The sequence below is a fragment of the Lethenteron reissneri genome, chromosome 57, assembly GCF_015708825.2.
Source record: "Lethenteron reissneri isolate LAM-NWPU_2019-01 chromosome 57, ASM1570882v1, whole genome shotgun sequence".
Lineage (NCBI taxonomy): Eukaryota > Metazoa > Chordata > Hyperoartia > Petromyzontiformes > Petromyzontidae > Lethenteron > Lethenteron reissneri.
The window spans coordinates 560,635-586,328 of record NC_083835.1 but is presented as its reverse complement, the minus strand read 5'-3'; the positions used below and the strand labels follow the sequence as shown (position 1 = coordinate 586,328).

General features: G+C 54.7%; 1 protein-coding gene across 8 annotated transcripts in view; it reads left to right on the top strand.

Moving 5' to 3' along the window:
- Positions 1–25,694, top strand: part of LOC133357253 (uncharacterized) — a 29,697-nt gene that overhangs the window by 279 nt on the left and 3,724 nt on the right. The window contains exons 2-21 of one of the 8 annotated variants that reach the window (XM_061575100.1): positions 2,514–2,776; positions 3,849–3,966; positions 4,305–4,383; positions 5,247–5,336; positions 5,914–5,970; positions 7,132–7,195; positions 7,757–7,831; positions 10,855–10,999; positions 11,900–11,972; positions 13,818–13,947; positions 14,466–14,581; positions 16,118–16,187; positions 17,076–17,175; positions 18,109–18,257; positions 18,562–18,615; positions 19,040–19,280; positions 19,728–22,099; positions 24,513–24,578; positions 25,133–25,336; positions 25,580–25,660. In XM_061575100.1, the coding sequence (XP_061431084.1) occupies positions 2,516–2,776; positions 3,849–3,966; positions 4,305–4,383; positions 5,247–5,336; positions 5,914–5,970; positions 7,132–7,195; positions 7,757–7,831; positions 10,855–10,999; positions 11,900–11,972; positions 13,818–13,947; positions 14,466–14,581; positions 16,118–16,187; positions 17,076–17,175; positions 18,109–18,257; positions 18,562–18,615; positions 19,040–19,280; positions 19,728–22,099; positions 24,513–24,578; positions 25,133–25,336; positions 25,580–25,660 (4,545 nt within the window). In that variant the 5' untranslated portion in view covers positions 2,514–2,515. Of the gene's footprint in view, positions 1–2,513; positions 2,777–3,848; positions 3,967–4,304; positions 4,384–5,246; positions 5,337–5,913; positions 5,971–7,131; positions 7,196–7,756; positions 7,832–9,663; positions 9,690–10,854; positions 11,000–11,899; positions 11,973–13,817; positions 13,948–14,465; positions 14,582–16,117; positions 16,188–17,075; positions 17,176–18,108; positions 18,258–18,561; positions 18,616–19,039; positions 19,281–19,727; positions 22,100–23,171; positions 24,656–25,129; positions 25,337–25,579; positions 25,661–25,694 lie in introns of those variants that run through there. The other 7 variants (XM_061575099.1, XR_009756944.1, XR_009756945.1 and 4 more) reach the window with 7 other exon arrangements.

The window sequence follows — 25,694 nt, the reverse complement described above, 5'->3', positions numbered from 1 at the left end:
ACAACACAACAACACACAACAACACAGCAACACACAACAACAACACAACAACACACAGCAACACACCACAACAACAACACAACAACACCACACAACACACAACAACACACGGCGACTAGCAACACGGCGACCCACAACAACACACAAACAACACACAGCACACACCACAACAACACAACACACAACACAACAACACACCACAACAACAACACAACAACACACAGCAACACACCACAACAACAACACAACAACACAACAACACACAACACAACAACACACAACAACACAACAACACACAGCAACACACCACAACAACAACACAACAACACACAATAACACAACACACAGCAACACACCACAACAACAACACAACAACACACAACACACCACAACAACACACCACACAATAACACACAACAACACCACAACAACACACGGCGACTAGCAACACGATGACCCGCAACAACACACGGCGACCCGCAACACAACAACAACACAACACACAACAAAACACCACAACAACACACAACACAACAACACACCACAACAACATCACACAACAACAACACAACACACGGCGACCTGCAACACAACAACAATCATACACAACAACAACCATACACAACAACCACACACAGCAACACAGCGACTAGCAACACGGCAACCCACAACAACACAAGGCCCAGCAGACCTCAACATTTAGCTCCTGAACCTATTGCCATATGCAATAATAAACTATAGACGTATCGTCATCATCGTCGTCATCGTCTTCCACACACGCGGCACTGCGCACGGGTGATCTGTGAACAGACATGGCCCTGCCATGGGGGTGTGGAATGTCCGCGCGAGACGACTTCACGCCCTGCGCCCGCCTCGACCCGAGCCGTGTTGTGTACTTTGCCTCCTGGCGGCACTCGGAAGGGTCAACACGTTTCTGAACCAACTTTAGCTTCTCATAGCATCGCACAGAGTCGCGTACAAGCACAAGGCTCCCTTAGCCGCCGCCTATGTAGATCAGTGTCAATGGGTCACAACTGTGTTCCGCCGAATGCGGGTTTCGTTTATCAAAGGACAAAGGTTTGTGGAGGTTTTAACTTCCACCAAAAATGTTGCGGTGAATCCACGACTGGACGAAGAAACCTCACTGTTGTTGGTCACGTGGGGTTGTCGACCATACTTAACCACAATCGGTGTGGCTTGGTGAACGGTGCGCCCAAGATCTGTGCACACATCACCCGCCGCCACTCGTGGCCAAGCCCCAGGAGTCAAACTCAGGTGGCTGGGCTCGTGGGCAGTGCCCTTAACTGCTGCGCTTCACACAGCCCTTGTAAAAGCCATCGGATGGATTTACAATTTTACCACATTTAAAAAATCGAATTCAACTTCTTGGTTCTTTCGGTAAAGTCACGTAGAAGGGAAATAACAAATTAAATAAAACAATAAAATACAATTCTCACGAAGTTTCGGCCACAACGCAAGCAGCCGTCCTCAGGTGAAGAACAGGGCAGTCTTTCAGACGACCATACTTCACCACAGCCCTGTTCTTCACCTGAGGACGGCTGCTTGCGTTGTGGCCGAAACGTCGTGAGAAATGTATTTTATTGTGTTTTATTGTATTTTTTATTATTTTAGTATTTCCCTTCTACGTGACTTTACCGAAACAACCAAGAAGATGAATCCCTGCAGCCACGAAAGCTTTAAATCGAAATCTAATTCAAGCCAGGGCATTTTTTTTTACTTTGCACGTTATTGAATTAACATACACTTACTGAGAATAAGCTTAACTATGTAATTATTAACAATCGTAATGTGTCCCAACTTTTAATTAGCAAACCATCGATGGCCCAGCCTTTTTTAAAGTTCCCCTTCCAAGGCGTGCCTTGTGAACTCCATAAAACTTATCTGTGCCGCTGACCATGTCGTACAAAGTTTACTGCATTATCCTGCTGTTACAACTATCATAAACCATTTTATGTCGAGAACATGTTTAAACAAGCCAGGACGAACACTGAACCATTACAAAAATGACATCACCGGTTTGTGGCGTACATTCGAAAGGCCTGCGTGAAGATTGCGCGTTGTTAACGATGGTGATGGCAGTGCTGAGTCTCAAGGCTGTGTTTTCAGCAGGGTCCTGTATTGGAATGTTTGTCCAGTTCCGTTAATGAGTGTTTGGCTTCGCGTGGCAGGAAATCAGAGAAGCCACAGGAAACTCTTGTTGTCTACGGGATAACATGAAAGTTGTGCACTAAAAGATTCAGCTTAACCTTGCTTAGCTTTCAAGTTGCAGCCACATTGAGAATATTCATCTCGAGTGCCCGATTAGTGCGGCTAAGATGCTTTCATTGATGGAGAATCGTCATTTGTGGGCTGTTTTGCAAGTGACAGGCCTCCTGAAATGAAGTCGTGGGCCTCATAAATTAAAGTCGTGGGGCCATCGGTTCCTGACCCCCTGCTTTAGAGGATCTGCCATCTTGTCGCCGCTTGCGTTTGTGTGTGCGTGCGTGAAACAGGAATGTTGACCAAGCAGAGCAAGCAGCGTTCGTTTCCCCGGCTGGTGTGCTCGTGCCTGGGTGGTGGTGGCGGCAGCGGCGGTAGTGGGGAGAGAGGAGGAGGTGTTGGGATCAAGGATGGGGAGGGCGGTGACGACAGCCTCATCCTTGACCTCTCCCATACGCGTCTCCACACGGTCCCCCCACAAGTGTACACGCCAGCCAGTGCTCAGTCTCTGCAAGAGATTCACCTGGACGGAAACTACATTCAGGACTTGCCCAAGGTTGCGAGCAAGCACACGCGCACGCACGCACGTGCCTCCGTACCGAAACGTGGCCCGCACAGCGCTGCAACGTCGCTGCGTACTCGGTGGGGGGACTGGGGTGGGGTTGTGGGGAAAAAAACACAAGTATGTGTGTTTAATGCAGACATGAGTCCTTCCTAAAGGTTTCTGGTGTTTTAACATCTTAACACAACTATTTAATTGGCAGCATGGCTAAAACCAATTCTTATGTCATGGTCATAGGCAAATATTAAGCCATCTTGCCTTGCCTATATTTTAATGTTATTTCTTGTATTTAGAAAATCAATCATCTTACACGCTCAACTCTATATTACAGGGCGATTATTGTATTCATTATTATTTATAAACTCTATATGTTACTTATAAAAAAAACTTTCTTTTTGTAAATAACTGGCCAGAAGTTGTCCTGCCATGCAAATGTAGAATTTCCAACTCTTATTCATCCATCACATGTGAGTTTTAGCGGGGAACTGTCACATCACCAAACATACGGATAAAAAAGCACTGATTCCCACGTGATTAACTTTAAACGTAGGTCCTCATCCAGTACAATTAGCCCATGTATTTGGGTTAGGTCGCATGGCGGTAGTGTTTTGCCATAATGATTGTCATTAACCCTCCACCACGCGACTATATTTTCACATTAGCCCAGTATTATTATGCAGACGTTGCACATATGTATTGATCCAATTCTGACCGACGAAGCTCCTCGCCATTGGCCTGAGACCTCTCACGGCTGAATTCCACTTCCACGCACGGCGACGTTCGGTTCAAGCTGCTCTGAGCGTCGTCAGCAAGCCAGCTCGGAAATTCGGTGCGCTGCCTTAGCTGTAGCGCACAGTGGGAGGAGACGCTGTGCCTTATCCATGCGTTCACCTTGTCCGTGCGTTCACCCTGTCCGTGCGTTCACCTTATCCATGCGTTCACCCTGTCCGTGCGTTCACCCTGTCCGTGCGTTCACCTTATCCATGCGTTCACCCTGTCCGTGCATTCACCTGCCCATCCGTGCGTTCACCTTGTCCATGTGTTCACCTTGTCCGTGCGTGCACAGGAGCTGTGCGCCCTGCCTCTGCTGCGGGTTCTCAGCGTCGCTGACAATGACCTGGCCAGCCTGCCGCCTGCCATCGGAGGCCTGGCCGGCCTGCGTCGCATCGACGCAAGTCGTAACGGCAAGGAGAGACGCACGCACACTCGTGACATACAGCCAGGGGTAAGCCCGTGGGGGCTGATGTTTAGCCGGGCGGCGGTGGCGACACACGCCTGTAATCCAGCACCGAGGCAGCCAGGGTCGGTGCAATGCACAAACGTTGTAAAACTTTCTTCCCGTGGGCATCAAGAAGGACCCATACCCTGGTGAGCTAGGGTACGGCTCCTCCTCGGACATCAGACCGAACAACACGCAATACGACCTGGCAACACATTGGATAGCTGTCACGGAGGAAATGTTGTCATGGGGCTACAAGTGAGAGGTGTTGGACTGACAGGAGGCCTTTTTTTTTTCTCGCAGAGCTGCGGGACATCCCAGACAACATCAGGAGTTGCAGGCAACTGAGTGTGGTGAATGTGAGCAACAACACACTCTCCAGGTGACTTAATATGCAACATTTGAAACCAATTGAATGACCGCAGGATAATTTCTACACTCGATAACGATGCACAGCCCTTTGTCAATCCACTTACATGCTGGTCAGTGTGGATTGGTGGGAGTGGGCAAGGGGGCATAGGATGTGGAGTGTCGGGAAGTGGCGGCATGGGGAACACCATCCAGTAAACCTCATCCAGTCTTACTACTGCCTGGGGGGGTGCCTTTCAGATCAGTACCGCCCACCCACTGCACAGCCTCGGTCTGGCACCACCCTCATCATTTCAATCAGTTTGGCCCTGCAAAGGATGGCTTACACGTTATCCTGTCGATCCAACTTCCCCTCTTGGTTATGGCAATTGCTCCATCTGTTAACAACGCTGACGAACGTTGCGCCCGAGTCCTGTCCGCTCTCCTATTCCTCTTGTTTATTAATGATCCCCGTTCTCTTAGTGTAACTCTATGCCTTGCGATGCCGATTGCATTACATTCCATTGTTGTCTCTGGTGCTAAACAAAGTTTAGCCGGCCTTGACAAGCCTGCAGCAGGCCAGGACGGAAGCAGGTGTCACGCTCTCATCTGACCTCTCGGTAGTTTCTTCCGTCTGAGGAGCTACTTGGTAGCTCATACCTCTTTGCCACAAGCCCTGTCAACTAAGCCAAGCCCTGAAAATCAATCGCTGAGACCGCACGTTGCAGGCCAGCGTGAAATAGTAAACATGCCTAGCAGGGCCTTATTGAAGTTCCCTTGAGTGCAGTGATGGCGGTGGTCCTTCTGCCAGCGACGTAGCGAGCGAGGGCATTGCGGTACTGCGCCTTTGCCTTGAGCGAAGTGTCCCGAGCGGCGTGATACGCGTGTTGCCGCCAGGCTGCCGGACGGCCTTACGCAGCTGGTGAGCCTGACGGAGCTCTACCTCAGCGACGTGCTCCTGGAGTTCCTGCCGGCTAGTCTGGGGCGGTGAGTCCTCGCACATCGCACACGGCAGCGTCGTCAAGAGCATGCGGTCATGCACCAGCTGCCACCCGGCTATCTAACTGTTCAACTACCCACCGATTGTTGGTTCGATTGCTCGACTTGTCGGATAGCACGAACATATTTGGAGAAAAAAACTGTTATATATTTACGCGATCTAACCCACAAAAAACATTTTTATGGATGATATTGGTCGCGAAAGCCTGCGTGTTAAACGGAGAAAAACGGTTGAATCTCTTGTTCCCACGTGTGCCCCTGGACGGGTGGTCATGGATGGGGTTTGGTGACGTCATCTTGAGCTGAGTCGTGCTCAGCGTGATTTTAGGAGGTTTCCCGCACTCAAGCGGTCGGATATTGGGGGGGGGAATGTCTGTTTTCAACAGGGCCTGAGTAATCGACCATAAAAGAGGAGTTGATTTCAATAATTTGTTGCTTAATCGACTAAATCTACGAGGCGCCTCAGCTCTAGGTAAAGCCGTGCGTGAAGGGCCGGACGGCTCTGTCGTGCTGCCATTGGTGAGCAGGCTGAGAGCCAATCGTCTGCTGCCCTGTCTGTGCGCAGGCTGTGCAAGCTGCGCGTGCTGGAGCTGAGGGACAACCACCTCAACTCGCTGCCAAAGTGAGCCCCGCCCGGCACTCAACTCACCCCCCAGAGACATTGCCCACAAGAACAGAGATCTACCATATTCTCTGCATTATAAGACACTTTTTATTCCCCCCCAGTGTTTTAAAGTAAAAGTTGAGGGTGAGTCTTGTAATCCGGTAGTCGTGTGGTGTGTTTCCAGATTTGTAAGCCTTTACTGACACCGGGCACAAGTTTGGGATGCATTTTATTTTCGAGTTGCGTCTTATAATCCAGAGGATATGGTAATCGGCAACGTTTCAGACAATGGCCATACTTCATTGTAGAGAGATGGAGAGGTCAGAGAGACTGAGTGATAGAAGCCTCCACGATGTACCATGGGGCCCTGATAGAAATTACATTTTAAGAATGTTCTTAGATGAACGTACAATAATAATACATAATTTACTTATTGGTCCAGGGAAGTCATAGGACTCTTTTTCAAGCGGGTCCTGCTGCATTGGGTTTTAATTTAAGAAGTCTTTAGCAAATAAATGACTTGTTTATACGTGTTGGAGGAAATCAGAGCACCCGTAGAGAATAAAAGAAGCGCGACGGGGCAACGCTCTATCTCCGTAAGAATGTAAACAGGTGGCGATTAGTCCACTTGCTGTACCGCCTTCTCCTGGCGAACCAGGGTATGGCACCTGCTCGATGCCCACGGGAAGAGAGTTTCACAAGATGTGTGCGGTGATCCACCAATCCTCGTGTCCACAGCGCTGGGTTACATGCGACGCGTGTAGCCACCGCTTTCCAGCAGTCTTAAATTGTTACTTTGAAAGGTACCCATGAGTAGATATAGTGTAACAAACGAACCCTTCAAAGTCAAACATTTATTACACGTAAACTCATTTGTATGACGAGTAAAATGATCAAGAGCTGCTGACACATTGCACTCTTGGTAACCGTATTGAAGTGTGATATCATCCTGAAGAGGAACCCATTCTCTCCAGCGTAGCGCATTCCTGGGCCACGCCAGACCCAACCTGCAGGTGGAATATCGATTGTGCAAAAGCTGCTAAATCTAGCAGAGTGAAGGAAGTCGTTTTGAGGTTTGTTGTCATTGACGTTGGCCGCGATGGCCTCTCTCGGACTTGACGCCAAAACTTTGTTGACATTCTGCTTGTCTGTGACCTATGACCCCCGACCCCCCGGCAGGGCTATGCACCGGCTGAGCCAGTTAAGACGACTGGACCTGGGCTGCAATGACTTCAGTCACGTGGTGAGGGCCGCCGCACAGACGTTATGCCGTCATGTGGGCTCGCCAAGCCCACCCTCATTTTGTGGCCCACGGCGCAGCATGGCTGAAGAGCCCTGCTGTTGTGTATGTGTGCATTGTGTATTGGGCAGCCCACCCAAGTAAATAGTGTGGGTGTAGTCACTGTAAAGTACTTCGCGTCGTTTGCTTCGTAGCGTTTGTTAAAGATCCTCCGATGGAATTTAAACCCAGTAGGCCATTGCTTATCGGCGTCATGGTCCAAATGTGCCATATTTAAAAAAAATTACACCGCATATTGTATCTAGCGCGGAATTATAATTATCGCCCCCTACCGGCAAAATAATGCCCGCTGGGAAGGCCAGGTGCTGAGTCACTTGTGCCGCACAGGAACAGCTGCCACTGGGGCTGCCCTTTTAGTTGCGCTGTTGAGATGAAAGTCGCTTATCGTGTGTTAAAGCACTCTTGAGATGCCCCAGCCGACAGAAGGTGCTGTCCTAAAGAACGATCCTCACCATGGTCATAACGATGACATCTGGTCCGCACGCGTGTGTGTGCGAATGTCAGCCGCCTGTGCTGCAGCAGCTGACCACCCTACAGGAGCTATTGATGGACGGAAACTCTCTGCTCATCCTCCCCGCGGTACGTGCTGTGCTCACGGCATCCGGGGAACGTGAGGTCACAGTGTCTCTCTGCTCATACGAGCGTTAAGCCAGTGATTCTCAAACTGTCAGGGGGCTGCCCCCCCCCCCCCCGAATACTTTTTGGGACGGCGGAGGGGCTGCAAAATGCATCATCCATACACAACACACACAAGCACAACACAAAGCGCACAAACACAACACAACACAAAGCACACAGACACAACACAAACACAACACAAACACAACACAAAACACACAAGCACAACACAAAGCACACAGACACAACACAAAGCGCACAAACACAACACAAACACAACACAAAGCACACAAACACAACACAAAGCACACAACACAACACAAAGCACACAACACAACACAAAGCACACAAACAACACAAAGCACACAACACAACCACAACACAAAGCACACAAACACAACACAAAGCACATGCCTTACCAACGCTGCGTTGACCAGAGGCGTGGCCTCGTGATCTCCCTGTGTGTTGTGGCCTTTGGAACGTGCGATGGGGTGTGGGGAAGGTGGCGCGGGGGGTTGTGGGGGTGGGGCTGGGACCAGTGGTCTTGATTGGGGATCCGCCTTACCATATTAGTTGAGAACCATGGCACTGAGCGATGCTTACTAATAATGTAAAAAATCATTTTCGTACATTTGGTGATCGCGGCAGTCTTACAGCGTAAGGCCCCGTGTCACAAGTAGGCTGCCAGTAGGGGGGGGGGGGGGGGGGCGATGTAAATTTTCATCTTTGGAAAAAATATGACCGTGATGCCGTGCACATGGCCTATTCTTTTTCGAATAACACACGAAATTAACTTCAGAATGAAATTTCATCTGACGATATTTTTTCTTCTCGTGACCAGATGACTCGGCTGAGACCATAAACTCACTCCACTTTAGATGTGATTTTATTCTATTTGTTGACTCGGGCTAAGTCAACTTTCAGCCTTGAGCTGTTTCACGAGTGACCCACGGAGGACCTTGGTGAAAAAAGAAAGTGATAGCAAATAAATAGAGGTAACTACGGACCCAGCTTGTTGCCAAGTAGGTGTGCCCAGTCTACTGAGAACCCGGTTTTAATCGTGGGCGGCTGGAACCTGGATTCCAATCCAGATGCTCGGCAGCCCAAGCTCAGCGCTACATCCTTGGAGGCCATTGGAATTGAGAATCTTTACAACTGGCCTGTTTGAGCTTGGAGACAACACACATGGCTCAATATAACTTTCACATGGTGATACATTTATAGACACCCCACTGATTTCTATCCCGTTTTCTTATTACCAGGTGATTGACTGTTGTGAAAGTTATAGCTGTCATATCCATACCTGTCAACCCATACGGTTTACCCGTATTCTTGTCGAGGGAAATTGAGTTTTCAGGTCCATACATCGTACAGCCGTTTCAATACGGGCAACAACAACTCCTTTGTGATGGGACTTTGTAGGATGAACGTTGAGATTTATAAGGGCACGGGGTGACCAATAAGGTCTGAATTGGTCTGTGATTAGGTAGGCACTGATAAGCGGTTGACAGGTTTGCATATCTTACAGAGGAGAGAGTTAGAATATAATAAAGTGGATTAAGATTGGCGGGCGACATGTTTGGGCTTTGTAAAAAAAATGTTGTTTCCTCTTTCATGTATCCCTGTAATATCGATGAGGTATCTGTATAATATTTCCAAAATTGACAAATGTACATGACCCATCCCGGTGAAGGTGACCTCGGCTGTGTCCTGCTGGATGCTGCCACAGTGAAGTCGTGTGCTGAGTTTCCCCCCTCTTGGCCACTGGCCTTCTTGTCTCTCCGTCTGTCCAGGGAACTTTCTCGGTGGCGTTTAGCAGGTGAGCCCAGTGGATGTGGGAGCAGGGAGCGACTTTTTTTCGAGAACATTGTAGTGTGAGGTCACCCATTTACGCGACCTTATTCGGCGTCCAGGTCGCTTTCCTGTTGCACATTTGGTTTAGGATTCACTCCCTGCTCTGCAAAGGAATACGCAGCCCACGAAATGTATACAAGCGTTCAGGCGTTGTAAACGCGTACTGGGTGGAGCGGCGCACAATGGTTAGCATGCTGCTCTATGAGCCCGGCGACCTGGGTTTGATTCCCGGCCGCAGCTAAAACATCAGTGGCGAGTGATAGATTGAACCGGTCTTTGGACCGTCCCTCCTCCCCGCCTCTTTCACCAACCCGCACTGAGAAATTTGTTGAAGTATGATCAAACAACCCCTAGACCGACAGCGGTGTGGGGAGGCCTTCAACCGGCAGTGGATTTACAAAGGTTGTTACATTATGATATAATAACATTCAAACATGCATCTTTCGTCCGAAGCAATATATTGATTTCTGTCCATTTTTTCGTGCTTTGCGGAATTGCGAGCACACCAGCCTCGGGCCTATAACGAATGGTAACTGTTGTGTTTCCGCTTGCGTGGGTTCCGCTTTGAGCGTTGCTGCTGCCCTTGGTTGCGTGATTGTGTTCATTTACCGTCTTGGTACACGTTTGTGCGCTGCCCGTCGTGTCGGCGTTTCGCGTGGCATGTGCTTTCCTGTGACGCCGCGGAGAGGTCCCGAACCAATCCAGAACATTTCCACAAAATCTTGGTTCACTCGCTGGGTTTCCACTTAACTTACTTGGCTGAAATAAGCGCCGTTGATTTGAACATTCAATCGTTCGGGCAAAACCAACCCTAGCCTTCACATGTTTTATTATTTGAGTAGTTGTTGTTAGTTGGTGGAGTAGTTATCTGGATAGTTACATCGTTGGTTTGTCACATGACCGTGTTATTGGCTGGCCGGGTGTAATGCTGACCCAACGGTTGCACAACATCTTGGCTCCCCAATTTACTGTTCGTTTCTCTGACTGCTCGCAAGCCAGCTTGTGATTTAATTGCCTTACTCATTTGCTCGCATAGTCATCGGGGCTGTCTTTTTTCTCATGCTCTCCCTAAGATGACCCGCACCACGGTCTTGCGGTAACAACGTTACGAGTCTTTGCTGGGCTTGCAGATGCTCGGGCACTTGGCTGCGCTCAGCTACCTGGACGTGAGCGAGAACCGCCTGTGCACCGTCGCAACGGAGATTGAGCGCTGCCAGGACCTGCAGGACCTGCTCCTGTCGTCCAATCAGCTGCCGTGCCTGCCTGCCTCTCTCGGTCAGTTGCGGTTCGGGGGGAAGGTGGGAGCGAAAACGCTCTCGGGTCTGCAGGGTAACAGTCCTCCGAGTTCAAGGAGAGTAACGCTTCACGCTTACTAGAACTCGATATAAACGGTTGGCTCACAAGAGTGCTGCAGTGGCAAGGTGGGAAATGTGCACGGTGCTCTGAATCCAGCGACCTGAGTCCGATTCCCGGCCACGGCGGCTAACATCAGCGGACAGTGATGTGAACTGATCGCCGTCTCCTTGGTCACGTGTGGTCAATCAACCTCCATGACCAACGCGGGGTGGGGAAGCCTTCATTCAGCAGTGGATTGTAAAACGCTCGACGTTTTATGTAAACTTTGTGGGGAGAAAAAGCTGTGCACAATACAGTAAGAAGTGTTTTGCACCACTAGGTGGCAGACTATACCTACAATCATACCTGCACGCGAGCACGTGCTGTTCAAATGCCCACATGGCAATAAATCCGGTCGCCCAAGAGACTGCACCAAGAACTTGACATTTAGATTCATCTTGTGTGTAGCTGAGTAAATATCAACGTTGTGACCTATATCCAAGCATAAAGCCACGCAACGGATTCAGGTGAAGCCGGGTGTTCGACCGCTGCCGCTGCCTCCATTGATTTTGTGCAGTGGATCACAAACGGAGCAGGTGGTGTCCACATTCCTTGCTGTCCCGCCTTCTCCTCGCGAGCCAGGGAATGGCACCTCCTCGACGCCCACGGGAAGGGAGTTTCACACCATCTTTGTGTGACCCACCAACCCTCGCTGCCATCTCCACGGCGCTCGGTTACCATCGGCCACAAGCAGCGTAGCTACCGACCCCCGGTCGCGTTGCCCTCTTGAGCGCCGGTGAATTAGACGCGGCTGTGGGTTTGCTGTGCGGGTGTTGGCAGGAGGCCTCAAGAAGCTGAAGACGCTCAAGGTGGATGGAAACAAGCTGACAGAACTCCCCGGCACCATAGGAGGGTAACACCACCACCCCAAGCATTGCACTCCAAATACAAGGGACAAAGATCTCCGTTTAGCCTGCATTGGCTGCAAATGAAATAATCTCCGCATGCACAGTGGCACTTGATTAAATGCCTCCGCAACTCAAAGCTCTTACATCGCATCTCCTCTAAATCATTGAAAGGGCATCCCCAGTGGCAACTATTTTCTGTGTGGCAAAAGTTGGCTCGACAGCGGCCTGCAAGTGGGAGCTTTTCTCTGAGTCTAGGCGGGGAATTGACTAAGTCATACCAAAGTTGAGTGATTTGCACGGCAGTCTTTCAATTGTGGACCATCATGCCGCCACGCGTGCGTATTTTTACGATTAATACAGCGGGCATTTTAACCTTAAAATACACAACGTCCGCATTAACCAGGGCGGCCTGTTGGAACCGAACCTCGAACCTTTGCCAGAACCACACTCTTGGCACACCCAAGGACATGTGCACTCACCACGTGCACTCCCTACACACAATGCACGGCCACATTACTACATTCAGCGTGGATAAACTCAGCCCCCACACTTGGATTTTAAGATCCTATCTCTCTCCATATTTCTGCCAAAGGGTTAGTTGGGCATTGACAAAGAAAGTGGAACAAAAGCTGAGAGGTGGACACAAGAGGCGTGGAGAGATGCACGCTAGGAATATTACGCTGACAGACGTAGATAGGAAACGCATGGATCGGAGAGCACACATCACTCTCACTCTTAAGACATATAAATAGGTTTGGGCAGGACTCGCCACGGCGAGAAAGGACGCTGGCCAACGGCCGAGACGTAGAGACGGAGTGGCAGCAGAAGGCAGGAGCGCGTCCGACACAAAGACTACCGTGGACATGGAGCGATTAAATCAACTCGTGCGCAGGTGCCGGATGTAATGTTACGTCTAAAAAGAATGAGCGATGGTGCCGGCTTGAGGATTGACTGTGGCTGATGATGAATAGGCTTTACAATTCAACGGCTCTAAATTTATATCCAGTCGCCCCTTGCAACCAAGCATATTGCGTCATCGGGGCCGAGCACTCGAACCACAAAGCAATTCGACAAACACAAAAGTGGAGACGGTCTGCTGGCTTTCATGGTTATTCGCATTTTGTGGCTGAGAAGTTCCAATTTTATAGTGGTTTTGTCGCCAGTCAATAGACGTTATGTAACAGCGTTGGGCCCGCAATGTTGAGGGGCCTGGGTTTGCATCCTCTTCTCGGCCCGGTCACCAGCGACTGCACAGATTATGTCGCGTTGGAAGAACGGCGTCGTTTGCAGCAAGAGGAGCCCAGCAAATGGGCAAGGGCTACATGAGCCAAAGTGCATTTATCGCCGCTGGTTTATATATTAATTTTTTATACAGTCCAGCACAGCGACAAGCAGCATGACTAAAGTTGTAACAGATGAGAGACGACACATTTTTGTTGTCGTTCCCCCGCACCTCTGATTAGCACGGTTGACTACGTACGGTGTGAAATAAGCTTAACATACATACAACATACGTACATTTCTTTAATGGAGCAAGGTTATTTTAAGTGCTTGGAAACAGAGACGATGATGACGACGACGATGACGGTGACGATGGTTATGACGGTGACGATGGAGTCAATGGTGACGATGGTGATGATGGTGACGATGGTGACGATCGTGATGATGGTGATGATGGTGACGATGGTGACGATGACGGTGACGATGGTTATGACGGTGACGATGGAGACGATGGTGATGATGGTGATGATGGTGACGATGGTGATGATGGTGACGATGGTTATGACGGTGACGATGGAGACGATGGTGACGATGGTGATGATGATGATGGCACCGCGACCCCTGCACAGGCTGCTGCTGCTGGAGGAGTTTGACTGCAGCTACAACGAGCTGGTGACGCTGCCGCGCACCATCGGGCACCTGCACCACATGCACACGCTGCTCGCCGACTTCAACAGCCTCACTCACCTCCCCCCAGAGGTGAGGCCCGCCCCTCGCTCACCACGCGGCGACCGGCCCTTCGCGTCGTTACGGAGCGGCGCAGCCCTGCAGCGGCCGGCTCGCGGCACTGCTGGCAGAACGTCCTCCAGTGGAGGCGGCACTGGAGGGGCCCCCTCCCTAGAGGGTATCTGGCCTATCCTTCCACGCCACCAGCCAGACGGCTCAGAAAAAGGTGGGGAGGTACCCACTCTTTACCCCACCGCACACGGCCTGCTGGTCATAGACCAACTGTGCTGAAGCCATTCACACCGCTGGGTGGACAGGGGAGGGGTGGTGGGGGGGGTTTAAGAAACCGGCCCCGTGCTTTGAACCCCCGCGCCGGGAGATGGAATCGAACCGGCGACCTTCGGAGTGCAAGCCTGGCGCGCCGCTGGCCGCCGTGCCCCTGTGGCGGCTCCCCTGTGGGATACCCCGGTGGGAACGAGTTCACGAGTTGTTGCGCAATCCGGGAGCCTCCGAGTGACGGCTTGCCGCGCTGTGCCTGCGATTGGCGGAAGGTGGGGAGCTGCCGCGCCGTGCGCGTCGTGTCCCTGGCCAGCAACCAGCTGGCCTGGCTGCCCTCGGAGATGAGTCGCCTCCAGCGGCTGCGCGTGCTCAACCTCGCGCACAACCGGTGAGCCGCCCCGTCCGCCGCGTCGTCGTGCGCACTCACGCATCCGCACACTCACGCACACACGCACTTGCACAGTCACGCATCCGCACACACGCTCGCACTCATGCACACTCACGCATACGCATGCATACGCACGTACTCACGCACTGACACACTCAATCATGCACGCACTCACTCATGCACGCACTCGCACATGCGCTCATGCACGCACTCACGCATGCACACAAAGACAAAGATCCTCCGTATAGCTTTAACAGGTTGTAGGAGCAAATGTTGTTAGCAAGCGCCTATGAGCAGTAGTGTAGCGATTAGCACGCTGCACTACAAACCTGACGAACCCCGAGTTTAATTCCCGGTCACGGCCAATGCATGCAGAAACACGCACTCACGCACACACGCACGCACGCACGCACTCACGCACTCACGCACACACGCACTCACGCACTCACGCACACACGCACATGGTGCCACCCTCGTGGAAACCCGCTGTCGTCATCCCCGTTGACCGTGATCGACGCGCTGCCCGGTGAAGGCTTCCCCGCGCCATCGCCACAGCTCCTGGTTTTGAGATGCCACATTCCGTCTCGTGCAATCCCACACTGCTCGGTGGGCCCCATCGTGACCCCCACGCATCGCTCCTAGACACACTGGGACCAGGCCACTGCGAGGGGCTCCGTGGAACGCAGGTTGCCCACCATTGGGCGAGCGCCCACACACGAGTCGATTTTGTTGCCGCGTCTTTGTGGTGGATGTTTTCCCGAGCGCGGTGCCCCCTTGGGCTGCCACTCCGTTATAAGTCTCGACCATCGGCCTTCATTTTTTCGAGCGACCTGTCCTGTGGTGTCTCTTGCGTTTGCTCTTTAATGCCCATGTTGCTCTTTCCATTTCCCATTGTACGTTCCTCCCGATATGGGAAAGAAATAAACTGTGTTCTTGGTTCTTTCGGTAAAGTCACATAGAAGGGAAATAATAAAAATAAAACATAATAAAATTCTCACGACGTTTCGGCCACAACGCAAGCAGCCGTCGTCAGGTGAAGAACAGAGCTGTCGGAAAGACAGCGCCCTAAGGAAAAGAAAAAAAAAACTGTGTTTCGTCTATGCATAAACTGGCTCCTGCCATTGGAATATGGAATGTCCGCCGATGGATTTAGGGCCTTGCTCGTTAGAGCAGACAGACCGTTTGACTTTCCTGATGAATGAATATTTGAACCCCTGGCAGAGGTCAAAGAGGCTTTGTGAGTAACTTGGAATTCCTTCATTTCCCCATGACCCCTGTGTCTCCCCTCGCACCCCCTGCGTTCACGTGCCCCCCTGCGTTCAAGTGCCCCCTGTGTCCCTCCTTGCACCCCTGTGTCCCCCCTTGCACCCCCTGCGTTCACGTGCCCCCCTGCGTTCACGTGCCCCCTGTGTCCCCCCTTGCACCCCCTGCGTTCACGTAACCCCCTGCGTTCCCCTACACTCTCCGTGTTCCCCCGGCCCCCCACATTCCCTCGCACCCCCGACATTCCTCCCCCCCGCGCCCCCTGTGTCGCAGGCTCCGGGCTCTCCCCCTCTCCTTCATGAGACTGCGTTCCCTCTCCGCCCTCTGGCTCTCCGACAACCAGGTGTGCCTCCCTCCACTCGTACCTGTGTGCCCTTGGGAGGAAGAGCCGATGGCCAAACCACGTGGAATCCGCCCGATCTCGTCAGATCTTGTAGGCTAAACAGGGCTGAACCTGGGGCTAGGCGGTGAGCAGCAGGCGGCACTTCCACACGTCCGTGCCTTCACCGGCCCACGCCGACGAGCGTAGTGAAGTTTGGTTTAATAACCCGCTCTGCTTGGGGAGACCCTCACTCGTCCAGCAGTGCATCGATGAAGTGGCTGTAAATTGACGTTAATTATAACCGGGTGTCGCGCTCCCCGGGGAACCAAGTGCGGTATTGAACTGGACGTAACCAAAGTGATGGGGTGGTGCTTGGCAAAGCCTCGACAGCAGCACGTCGGGTCACGTGCGCTGCACGGCATTATTGTTGGGGATTGTAGTCTGGTGAGAAAACTCACCCCAGAGGGTAGCACGGGCCGGTATCGCCTCGCCCACCAGGCGGTCCGGCTGGCCTGGCCCCGCGGTCGAGCATCGAAAGTAGATGCGGAACTTAACCCGACCGTCCGTGGGCCTCGCCCCGCACGGTGACGGCCACGCCCGGCCTGGTGCCGCTCGCGGACCGTCGCGCTCTCATGACGCGCGTCGTGCTCCGTGACGCGTCCTGTGACGCGCTCCGTGACGTGCCCCGTGACTCGCTCTCATGACGCGCGCCGCGTCGCCTGGCGAGGGCCGACGGATCACGGCGGCGACTGCCTGGGGGGAACGTTCAAGACGGCGGCCTCGCTGTGATGGCTTAGCGACGACCACTCTCCCGTGCGTCCGTGTTGTTTACCGTCGCCGTGTGTCACGGGACGCGCGTTGATGCGCGCCCCCTCACACTGCCGTGCGTGAATCTCTTTGGCCGTCCAGTCCAAGCCCCTGGTGCCCCTGCAGAACGATGTGGACTCGGAGACGGGCATGCGTGTGCTGTCAAACTACATGCTGCCGCAGCCAGACACGCAGACATACGGTACCACACGCACCGGCACGCGCACACGGGCAGGCGCACACAAGGACCCACGCATGGGCAGTACCGCATGCACAGGGACACAAAAGACAAAAATCCCCCATATAGGCTTAACAGACTGTTGGAGCAGGTGCTATTAGCGAGCACCTATGAAGGCCGGCACGTCACACGAGCGGTTGAGTGGCCAGCACAGCACACGACCACTGATGTCTCCCTCGTGGCGATGTTCACACATCGCAACAGGTACTCATTTCAGGCTGGGTCAACCTAGGGGAGGCCCAGAACCAGTTCAGATAACCGTCACTGTTGGCTATACACAGGAATCGAACTCGTCTGTTGCTGGGTTCGCAGCTCCTGCTGTGCACTACACTACCGCTCCCGACTGCACGGGGACACACGCGCACATACACGCGTACACGCGTACACGCACGGCACGTTCACGGCGAAGATGGAGTTCATGCCGCACCCCTGTGTTTCACCGCTCGCCATGCGTCTTGTCACGAGGCGCGAGTGGTAAGCGCGTTACGCCGTGTCGGTGCCTCTTTAAGCCCTGGACTCCCCGGCATCGTGTCCAGACCAGCCATGGCATGAGCAAACGCCTCCTCCTGTGGACGTGGGAAATTAAAAATAAATAAACCAAATACGACTGTGATGAACCACAACAAACTGTGGAACACATTGAGTCAGTGGGCCCTGTGTGAGTCTATGGGTCTCTGTGCAAGTCTATAGGTCTTTGTGTGAGTCTGTGGGTCTCTGTGTGAGTCTGTGGGTCCCTGTGTGAGTCTGTGGGTCTCTGTGAGTCTATGGGTCCCTGTGTGAGTCTATGGGTCTCTGTGCAAGTCTATGGGTCTCTGTGAGTCTGTCCATCAATACGCTCATAGCCCACCACTTTCTCTTCTCCGACCCTCTTCTGCAACTCTTCTTCTTCCCCATCAGACGACGAGGAGGAGGAGGACGAGGAGGGCGAGCAGCCGGGAGAGGAGGGCACGTTGGAGCGGGCGGTGACGGATCCGGTGTCCGGCGATGGCACTGAGAGGGGCAGCCACCGCGTGGCGTTCTTGTGCGACTCCAGCGTGGACAGCGTGGTGATGGCACCCGCCATGCACACCCACGCGCACTCACACGAGCGCGCACTTGCATGCACGCACATTAGCACACACTCACTCGCACAGCCACGCACACACGCGCACAAACTCACACACGCGCACCCGTGACTAATGACCCATCCATCCATACACCCGTGACCAACGAGACAAAAGCAACACAAATAGAGCAATTCGTACAGTTAATTGAGCCACCAGTTTGGTCGCGATTGTAAGGATTGCCGACCTGCTGCGGGTACACATTATGAAACATCGTGAGTGTACGCAATCGTTTGCTCCTATCCAGGACCTTGTGGAAGAGCCAGGGAACGAGGACGGTGCACGCAGCCCTCTATGCGAGGTGACCCAATCGAGTTTAGCTCTACGTGTTGCTACGTTGCGGGCACCAGAGGTGGTGGCGGTGGCGGCGGTGGTGGCCATGCAGAAGGTTAGGGTTAGGGTCGTGATCCAGCGCTGTGGAGGCAGCAGCAGCAGCAGCGAGGGTTTGTGGATCACGCGAATGTTGTGGACACACTCTTTCCGTGGGCGTCAAAGATGTGCCATCACCTGCCTCGTCAAGGGGGAAGGCAGTACAGCAAGCGTGGATTCCACCTGTTCCATCTTTGTAGGATAGAGCGCTGCCCTCTGGCACGCCTCGGTGCTCCGTATTAAAAACACACCCTTAATTTATTATTACTTTCTTTTCACATCCTCGAGAGTTACGACAAGATGGGTGAACCGGTGTCTTTTACTCGCGCTGACAAACATTTGTTGCAACCCCCAAGGTTTTAAAGATGAAATCAGACGAGGAGGAGGAGAACGATGATGATGGCGATGGCGATGATGAAGAGGACACTTTTCAGGATGAGGATGGTTACAGTGAGCATGATGATGATGATGAGGCGGATGAAGAGGAGGAGGAGGAGGAAGAGGATGACGGCATGGAAATGAGGATGGCCGAGCTGCTGCCCCCTATCTCGGATCGGCCGCTGGTGGTGCCAACGTTAATCAGCCTCGACTCTGCTCGTTAGTCTCGCTCCTCGCACACCGCACACCGCGTCCCCGCGACCACAAGGCGCTTCGCGCACGAGGACCCACCCCAAACCCGTGCCCAGCGTCTACAAAGTTACACATCTGTTCACGCACGCGCACAGCTACCGGATTATACGACGCACCCTCAAATGTTGCATTAAAAACACAGGGTTGGGGGGGGAGGAGTGCATCCTCTTGTCCAGCAACTACGGTGGAGCCCCATGTCTCTGTGGGCTTGCGTTTGGGGAGGACGTAGCCACTTCCGATCTCGTCAGATCTCGGGAGCGCAGCAGTGAAACGACGTTTTCCAAAAGAGCATTGGTAAAAATTCTAAGGATGAGGCTTCATCGCTTTAAAGCGATGCGTCATTGCACCGTTCGACGCACAGGTGCTCCCGATAACTGGCGCCATGCGCTCTGCCTCCCTTCCCGTGTGCCGCAGTGGAGAGCGGGGTTGAGGATCCGAGCTTTGGCGGCCAATCTGACGCCGGCCACGCCGACGCCAGCACCACCACGCTGCCCTGGCTGCTGGGCTACGACTGTCTGCTGGTGGAGGAGGAGGAGGATGGCGACAACAATAGCGGCGGTGCCGATGCGATGCTGGGCCCGGGCGGGCTCGCGGCGGACGGCTCCTCCCGTGTCCCGGAGACGGGCGACCGGACCAGCGGGGCCACGGTCGATGAGTCTCCGTGCGTCCTCAACGCGACCGGTTCCCCGCTCGTCTTCAGCCAGAGCGGTCCGCCCAGCCGTCCCATGGCTCACAGCCCTCAACCTGTTTTTGCTGACAACAGTCCGAGTGGTATCCGTGACGACAGTCCTCCGAATTGTATCCGTGACAACAGTCCTCCGAGTGCCGTCCATGATGACAGTTCTCCGAGTGGTATCCTTGACAACAGGCCTCCGAGTAGTATCCGTGACGACAGTCCTGCGAGTGCCGTCCATGATGACAGTTCTCTGAGTGGTAACCATGACGACAGTCCTCCAAGTACTACCCATTCCGACAGTCCTCCGAGTGGCGTCCGGGATGACAGTCCTCCGAGCGTTGTCAAAGCGGAAGATGACTCGGTGAACATCCTTGGTGAAGAGATTTTACGGGAGTGTTCGTCACAAGAACCGTCCGGCGGTGGTGGCGACAACGACGTTGACAACGACGTTGACAACGACGTTGACAACGACGTTGACAACGACGTTGACAACGACGTTGACAACGACGTTGACAACGACGTTGACAACGACGTTGACAACGACGTTGACAACGACGTTGACAACGACGTTGACAACGACGTTGACAACGACGTTAACAACGACGTTGACAACGACGTTGACAACGACGTTGACAACAACGAGGTCGCAGAGGCGACTTCCCCGGATCGTCCACCTGAGCCGGAGGGCGCCGCTCGTGCTGGCGTGATGCGCGGTGCCGCCAAGGCCGTGGTGCTGCAGGCGGGGGGGGCGGCCGTGGCGGCGTTGGTGGTGGTGGTCCACTCGGAGCCCCCGCGTGCCGTACGCGTGGAGCCCTGGCAGGTGAGGGTCATCAAGCGGAACGTGGATGGACGGCGAGGAGACACGGATAAAGAACAAGAAGACGAACGCCAAGAGAACATCGTAGGGCAAGGTGCAGGGGACGGGAGAACGCCGACGCACGCGGACTCGGGGGTAACCTTGCCCGGCCCGAGCCAGGAGAGTTCCACGCGAGAATCGGTGACGGCACGCGAGGAGTGGCCGTCCTCGCCGCGTGGCCCCTCGACGCCGTCCCATCGCGGCACACCGTCCCCCCCGTTGCGCCGCGTGCCGGCTCCCGCGGAGCGCGCCGCCGAGATTGCGACTCCCGTGGCCGGCCATGGGGCGGCCTCTCCAGCGGAGCGCGGCGCCGCGGCGTCCGTCCCGGAGCCCGACGCGACGTCGGCACGACGCCCTGGGACGGCGTTCGCCCCGGGTCGCTGGGAGAGCGCGATGCGGAGGGACGCGACGACGACGCCGCCACCGCTGCCCCCCAAGAGGAGGAATGCGCAGCAAGCCAGCTCGGTGGCACCGCGCGGTGCAGCGCACGGCCAGCCGCACCGCCTGTGCTGCGAGCACCGGGAATATCCTCAGGACCACCACCACGACCACCACCAGGAACGTCACCAGGACCACCACCAGGAGCACCACCAGAACCGCGTGCCCCCGCTCGCACAGCCGGGTCCGCCCACGTGGCACGCCGACCGCCGCCTACACGAAGCCGATGCCGCTTGTCCGGCTCGCACAGACTGCGGCCTTGCAACGCGGCACGCATTGCATGTGGACACGGCAGGAGCAGCGGCAGCGCACGCGCAGATCGCACCGCAGTACGGCTCGCAGGAAGCGCACTGGCACGATGGCCGTGAGCACCACCACCACGATCGCTACGATCGACGCGACCGCCAACACGTCGTCCACCACCCCCCGCGCGTTCCGCGCCGCGCGGGCGCGGTGGGCCAGGTGCGCGCCTCCCGTGGCGACCCCTGTCCCGGCGTCGGCGTGCCACCGGCGGCCGCGGCGCACCTGCCGCTGCACACCGCCGAGCGCATGCAGCTCGCCGCGTCGCGTGCCAACTACTGCGACACGGTGATCGCGGGCGCTTGCCACGGCCGCCGCAGCCCGGACGGCGCACGGGCCAACTACGCCGTCCCTCGGCCGCCCACGCAGCCGTCGGCCCCTTGGCGCGCCGCCCCGGCCGCCGCCGCCCCCCCCGCTTGCCCGTCCCACCGGCCCTACGGCCCGCCGACCGCGCCGTGCGCGAGCCCGCACCTCCACCGCCGCGAAGAGATGAGGCCTGAGCCTGTGGCGGAGCAGGTACGACAGTCATGGCGCCATCGTCACCCAGTTGGTCACGAGTACCGATTGCGCGATTGAAACCCGGTCCTCGGTCGTTCTTGCAGTGCTGAGTTTATTGGCGATGATGATGATGATGGTGGTGATAGCAGCGAGTAGGTGTTGCACAGTGGTTAGAGCGTGCGATTTGAAAATAGGAAAGTCTCAAGTTCGACTTTCATCTTTGTCGTGCTTAAAATGAGTACCACTTTGTGGCGAGTCAGCTGTGGTAGTGCTATGGGTAGACTGTCAAGTCAAGTAAATTTTATTTGTGCATACATACGCGTGGTAGCTTTGTGGCACAAATCTACCACTCAAAGCGTTAAATCCGACGTTTCCCTCCGAGCTCCGGGAGCTTCAAATTCAGCTCCTGAAGAAGCAGCCAGCGCGAAACGTCAGACGTCGTGCCGAACCGCACGCAGCACGACCCGAGAACACCCTGGAGAGAGCCAGAGAGAGAGCCAGAGAGAGAGCGAGAGAGAGACGGAGAGAGAGAGCCAGAGAGAGACAGAGTGACAGACAGAGAGAGAGCCAAAGAGAGAGCCAGAGAGAGCGAGAGAGAGAGCGAGAGAGAGACGGAGAGAGAGAGCGAGAGAGAGCCAGAGAGAGAGCCAGAGAGAGACAGAGTGACAGACAGAGAGAGAGCCAAAGAGAGAGCCAGAGAGAGCGAGAGAGAGACGGAGAGAGAGAGCCAGAGAGAGAGAGAGCCAGAGAGAGCCAGAGAGAGAGCCAGAGAGAGACAGAGTGACAGACAGAGAGAGAGCCAAAGAGAGAGCCAGAGAGAGCGAGAGAGAGACGGAGAGAGAGAGCCAGAGAGAGAGAGAGCCAGAGAGAGCCAGAGAGAGAGCCAGAGAGAGACAGAGTGACAGACAGAGAGAGAGCCAAAGAGAGAGCCAGAGAGAGCGAGAGAGAGAGCGAGAGAGAGACGGAGAGAGAGAGCCAGAGAGAGAGCCACGCAGCAGCGGCGTGTGTAGAGCTAATGTGGCACATCTCGCGATGACGATGCCAATGGTGATTATATCCTCACTGTGTTTTTGCCGTTGTCGTTCCGCAGCCCCCCGACTCTGTGCCCCCCTCCCCGGCCCCTCTTCCCTCTCTTGCGCCTGCGCCTGGGTGTGGCGGGCAGCTCGCTAACCCCGCGGAGAGCGAGAGCCAGCCCGCCAACGTGAACTGACGCATGCCACCACCTCTCTCGCTTCTCTGCGCACTCAAACCTTTCGCTCGTTACTCATTAATCATCTTGGAGCTGCCGAGCGTCCCTGCCTACTTCCCCCCCCCCCCCCCGTAACCGTGTGAAGTTTGAAACTATAACAACAAATATCTTCTTAACTTACCACGCACGTTGTATGGTATGGCACAAACCATTATGGGGTGGGCGTTCCGTACAAGTCCGGTTCTGGTTTCTGTAGAAGAGATTCGCTGCCACGCTACCGGGTGATGTGCCCCCGACCTTGTCGGATCTCAGAAGGTCGGCAGCCTTGAGCCTGGTCGGTGTGCGGGTGGGCAACCATCGAGGGCTTCCTGGCCCTCGTAGACGTCGGGCTGTTGCCAGCATTTTGTCAGCACAGCGGTGGGTTCACCTCGCAGATGGATTCGTTGAACCTCCAGCAAACCGACCAGTTTTGTTGACAAGCAAAATCGATTGGGCTCCTTTGCCCACACGACAACTTGATTTGTCTGGCTGTGTCGGGTGCTGGAGGGCTGCAGCTCTAACTGACATTAAACCCACACTATAATATTGGACGTGGAAGCCAAGATATGTAACTGTGAGGTCTGTCTGTGGGTTGAACCTGTCTGTACTGAGCTCTGGGCTCTGGGCGTTCTTTCCGCGTATGCATGGAGGGTTTTCCCTGGGTTACTTCCGTTCCCTGCCACGTGCTAAACGCACGTTCGGGGAAATGGCCGAATGTCAGGGCCCTCCTGAAAGAGCCTCGTGAGGCTTTCCTGGACAGACAGAGAGCGTAGCAAATTATTCAGTTGCGACCGCACACGGCAATCATCACCCCCCCCCCCCAGCCTGCGTCTGTGAAACACAGCAGCGCCTCCCTTCATGATGTTCGCCTTTCGTCGTAGTAACGATCGCGCCAACACCAAACTTACCAAAGATTGGATCCTCGCTTGTTAATGCTACGAACGCTCGCACGGACGCCCACCGTGGGTGCACGACGTCGCACGCGCGTTGTTTCGTACACAGGCATGCGGTGCTGCGGTTCTTCTCCCGCGTGCTCGTGGTGGTCGGGGCAGTGACGGTGGTGGCACACGCAACTACTAACACGGCATGCGCACGTTGCTTGATCGTTTGTTTTGCCGTCACCTGTGTGCCCTCATTCCCCCCCCCCCTCCTCCTTCGTCGTCGTTCCTCCACTTCCCCTGATCCCCGCCGACTTCCGCGCAGATTTCGCCGCCCTGGCCTCGCCACGACTGGCATAGGCCGGACGCTCGCCAGTGCCCTCCGCACGCAGTGAGTCTGTCACATGACGCGGCGGCACCTGCCGTTGTCACGCGACGCGCGGGCGATGGGAAAGCTGAGGTCTCCTCTGTTGTAGCGCACGGCGGCGGCAGCAGCAGCAGCAGCGATGTGCTTCAGGAGCTCGGTGCCAATGTAGAGGTCTGCTGGCAATGAGGAGAGGGCTTTGGGCATCCGGGCACGGCAGTTGAAACGACGGTGCACATTTATTATGTTGGCCACCCCACTCCCCCGCCACGTCTGTCCACTCCAGCAGTATGAATGGATTTACCCCACAGTCAGTCAGCAGGTCTCCGTGTGGTGGGGTCAAATGTAGGTACTCGCACCTAGAACCGCCTCTAGTAGAGACCCTTCTGCCAGCAGTGGCGTCAGCAACCAATTGCAGGGCTGCACCTTTAACTCAGTCTCACCCCTAAAGGACCCCTACGTGGTGATGTACAGGACGCACTTTATTCAGCATTTGGGAATCGCTGCCGTCGCAGTAAGTGACCTCAACTTTCCGTATCCTCCCCTCTTCATTACAACGAACACACCAATCCCAACAGCAGCCGCAGCAACAGCAGCCGCAGCAACAGCCGCAGCCACCGGGCCGGGAGGCAGCGAGGGCCGTGCCGCGGCAGCCGTCCCGCGAACAGCTGATCGACTTCATCCTGCAGCGCATCACACAGCCGCCCGCGCCGGCCCCGCCGCCACTATCGCAGCCCCAGTCACACGCAGCACTGGAGCTGGGGGAGACCGGCCACGCGCAGGAGGTGTGGCGAGTCTCTGTGTGTGTGCCTGTGCGTGTCCCTCTCTCTCTGTGCGTGTCCCTGTGTGTGTGTGTCCCTCTCTCTGCGTGGCTGCTGCTGCCTCCCTGCTTGTCTGTGATTTCTCCTCGCACCTCCGAATCGTTCTCTCTTCTTGCAGAGTTAGCCAATACTGTGCGGCCCCACGTTACAACTCTGCGTTATTACGATAGTTGTCGTCGTCGTTATAACGTCCGTGTTTGTCCTCAGCTGTGTGTGGTCCTGGTGAAGCGGCCCGGCCTGGGATTCAGCATCGTGGGGGACGCGGGGACCCAACCTCGCTCACAAACGGTGACGCACGCACCGCCAGACGCACACACGTGAC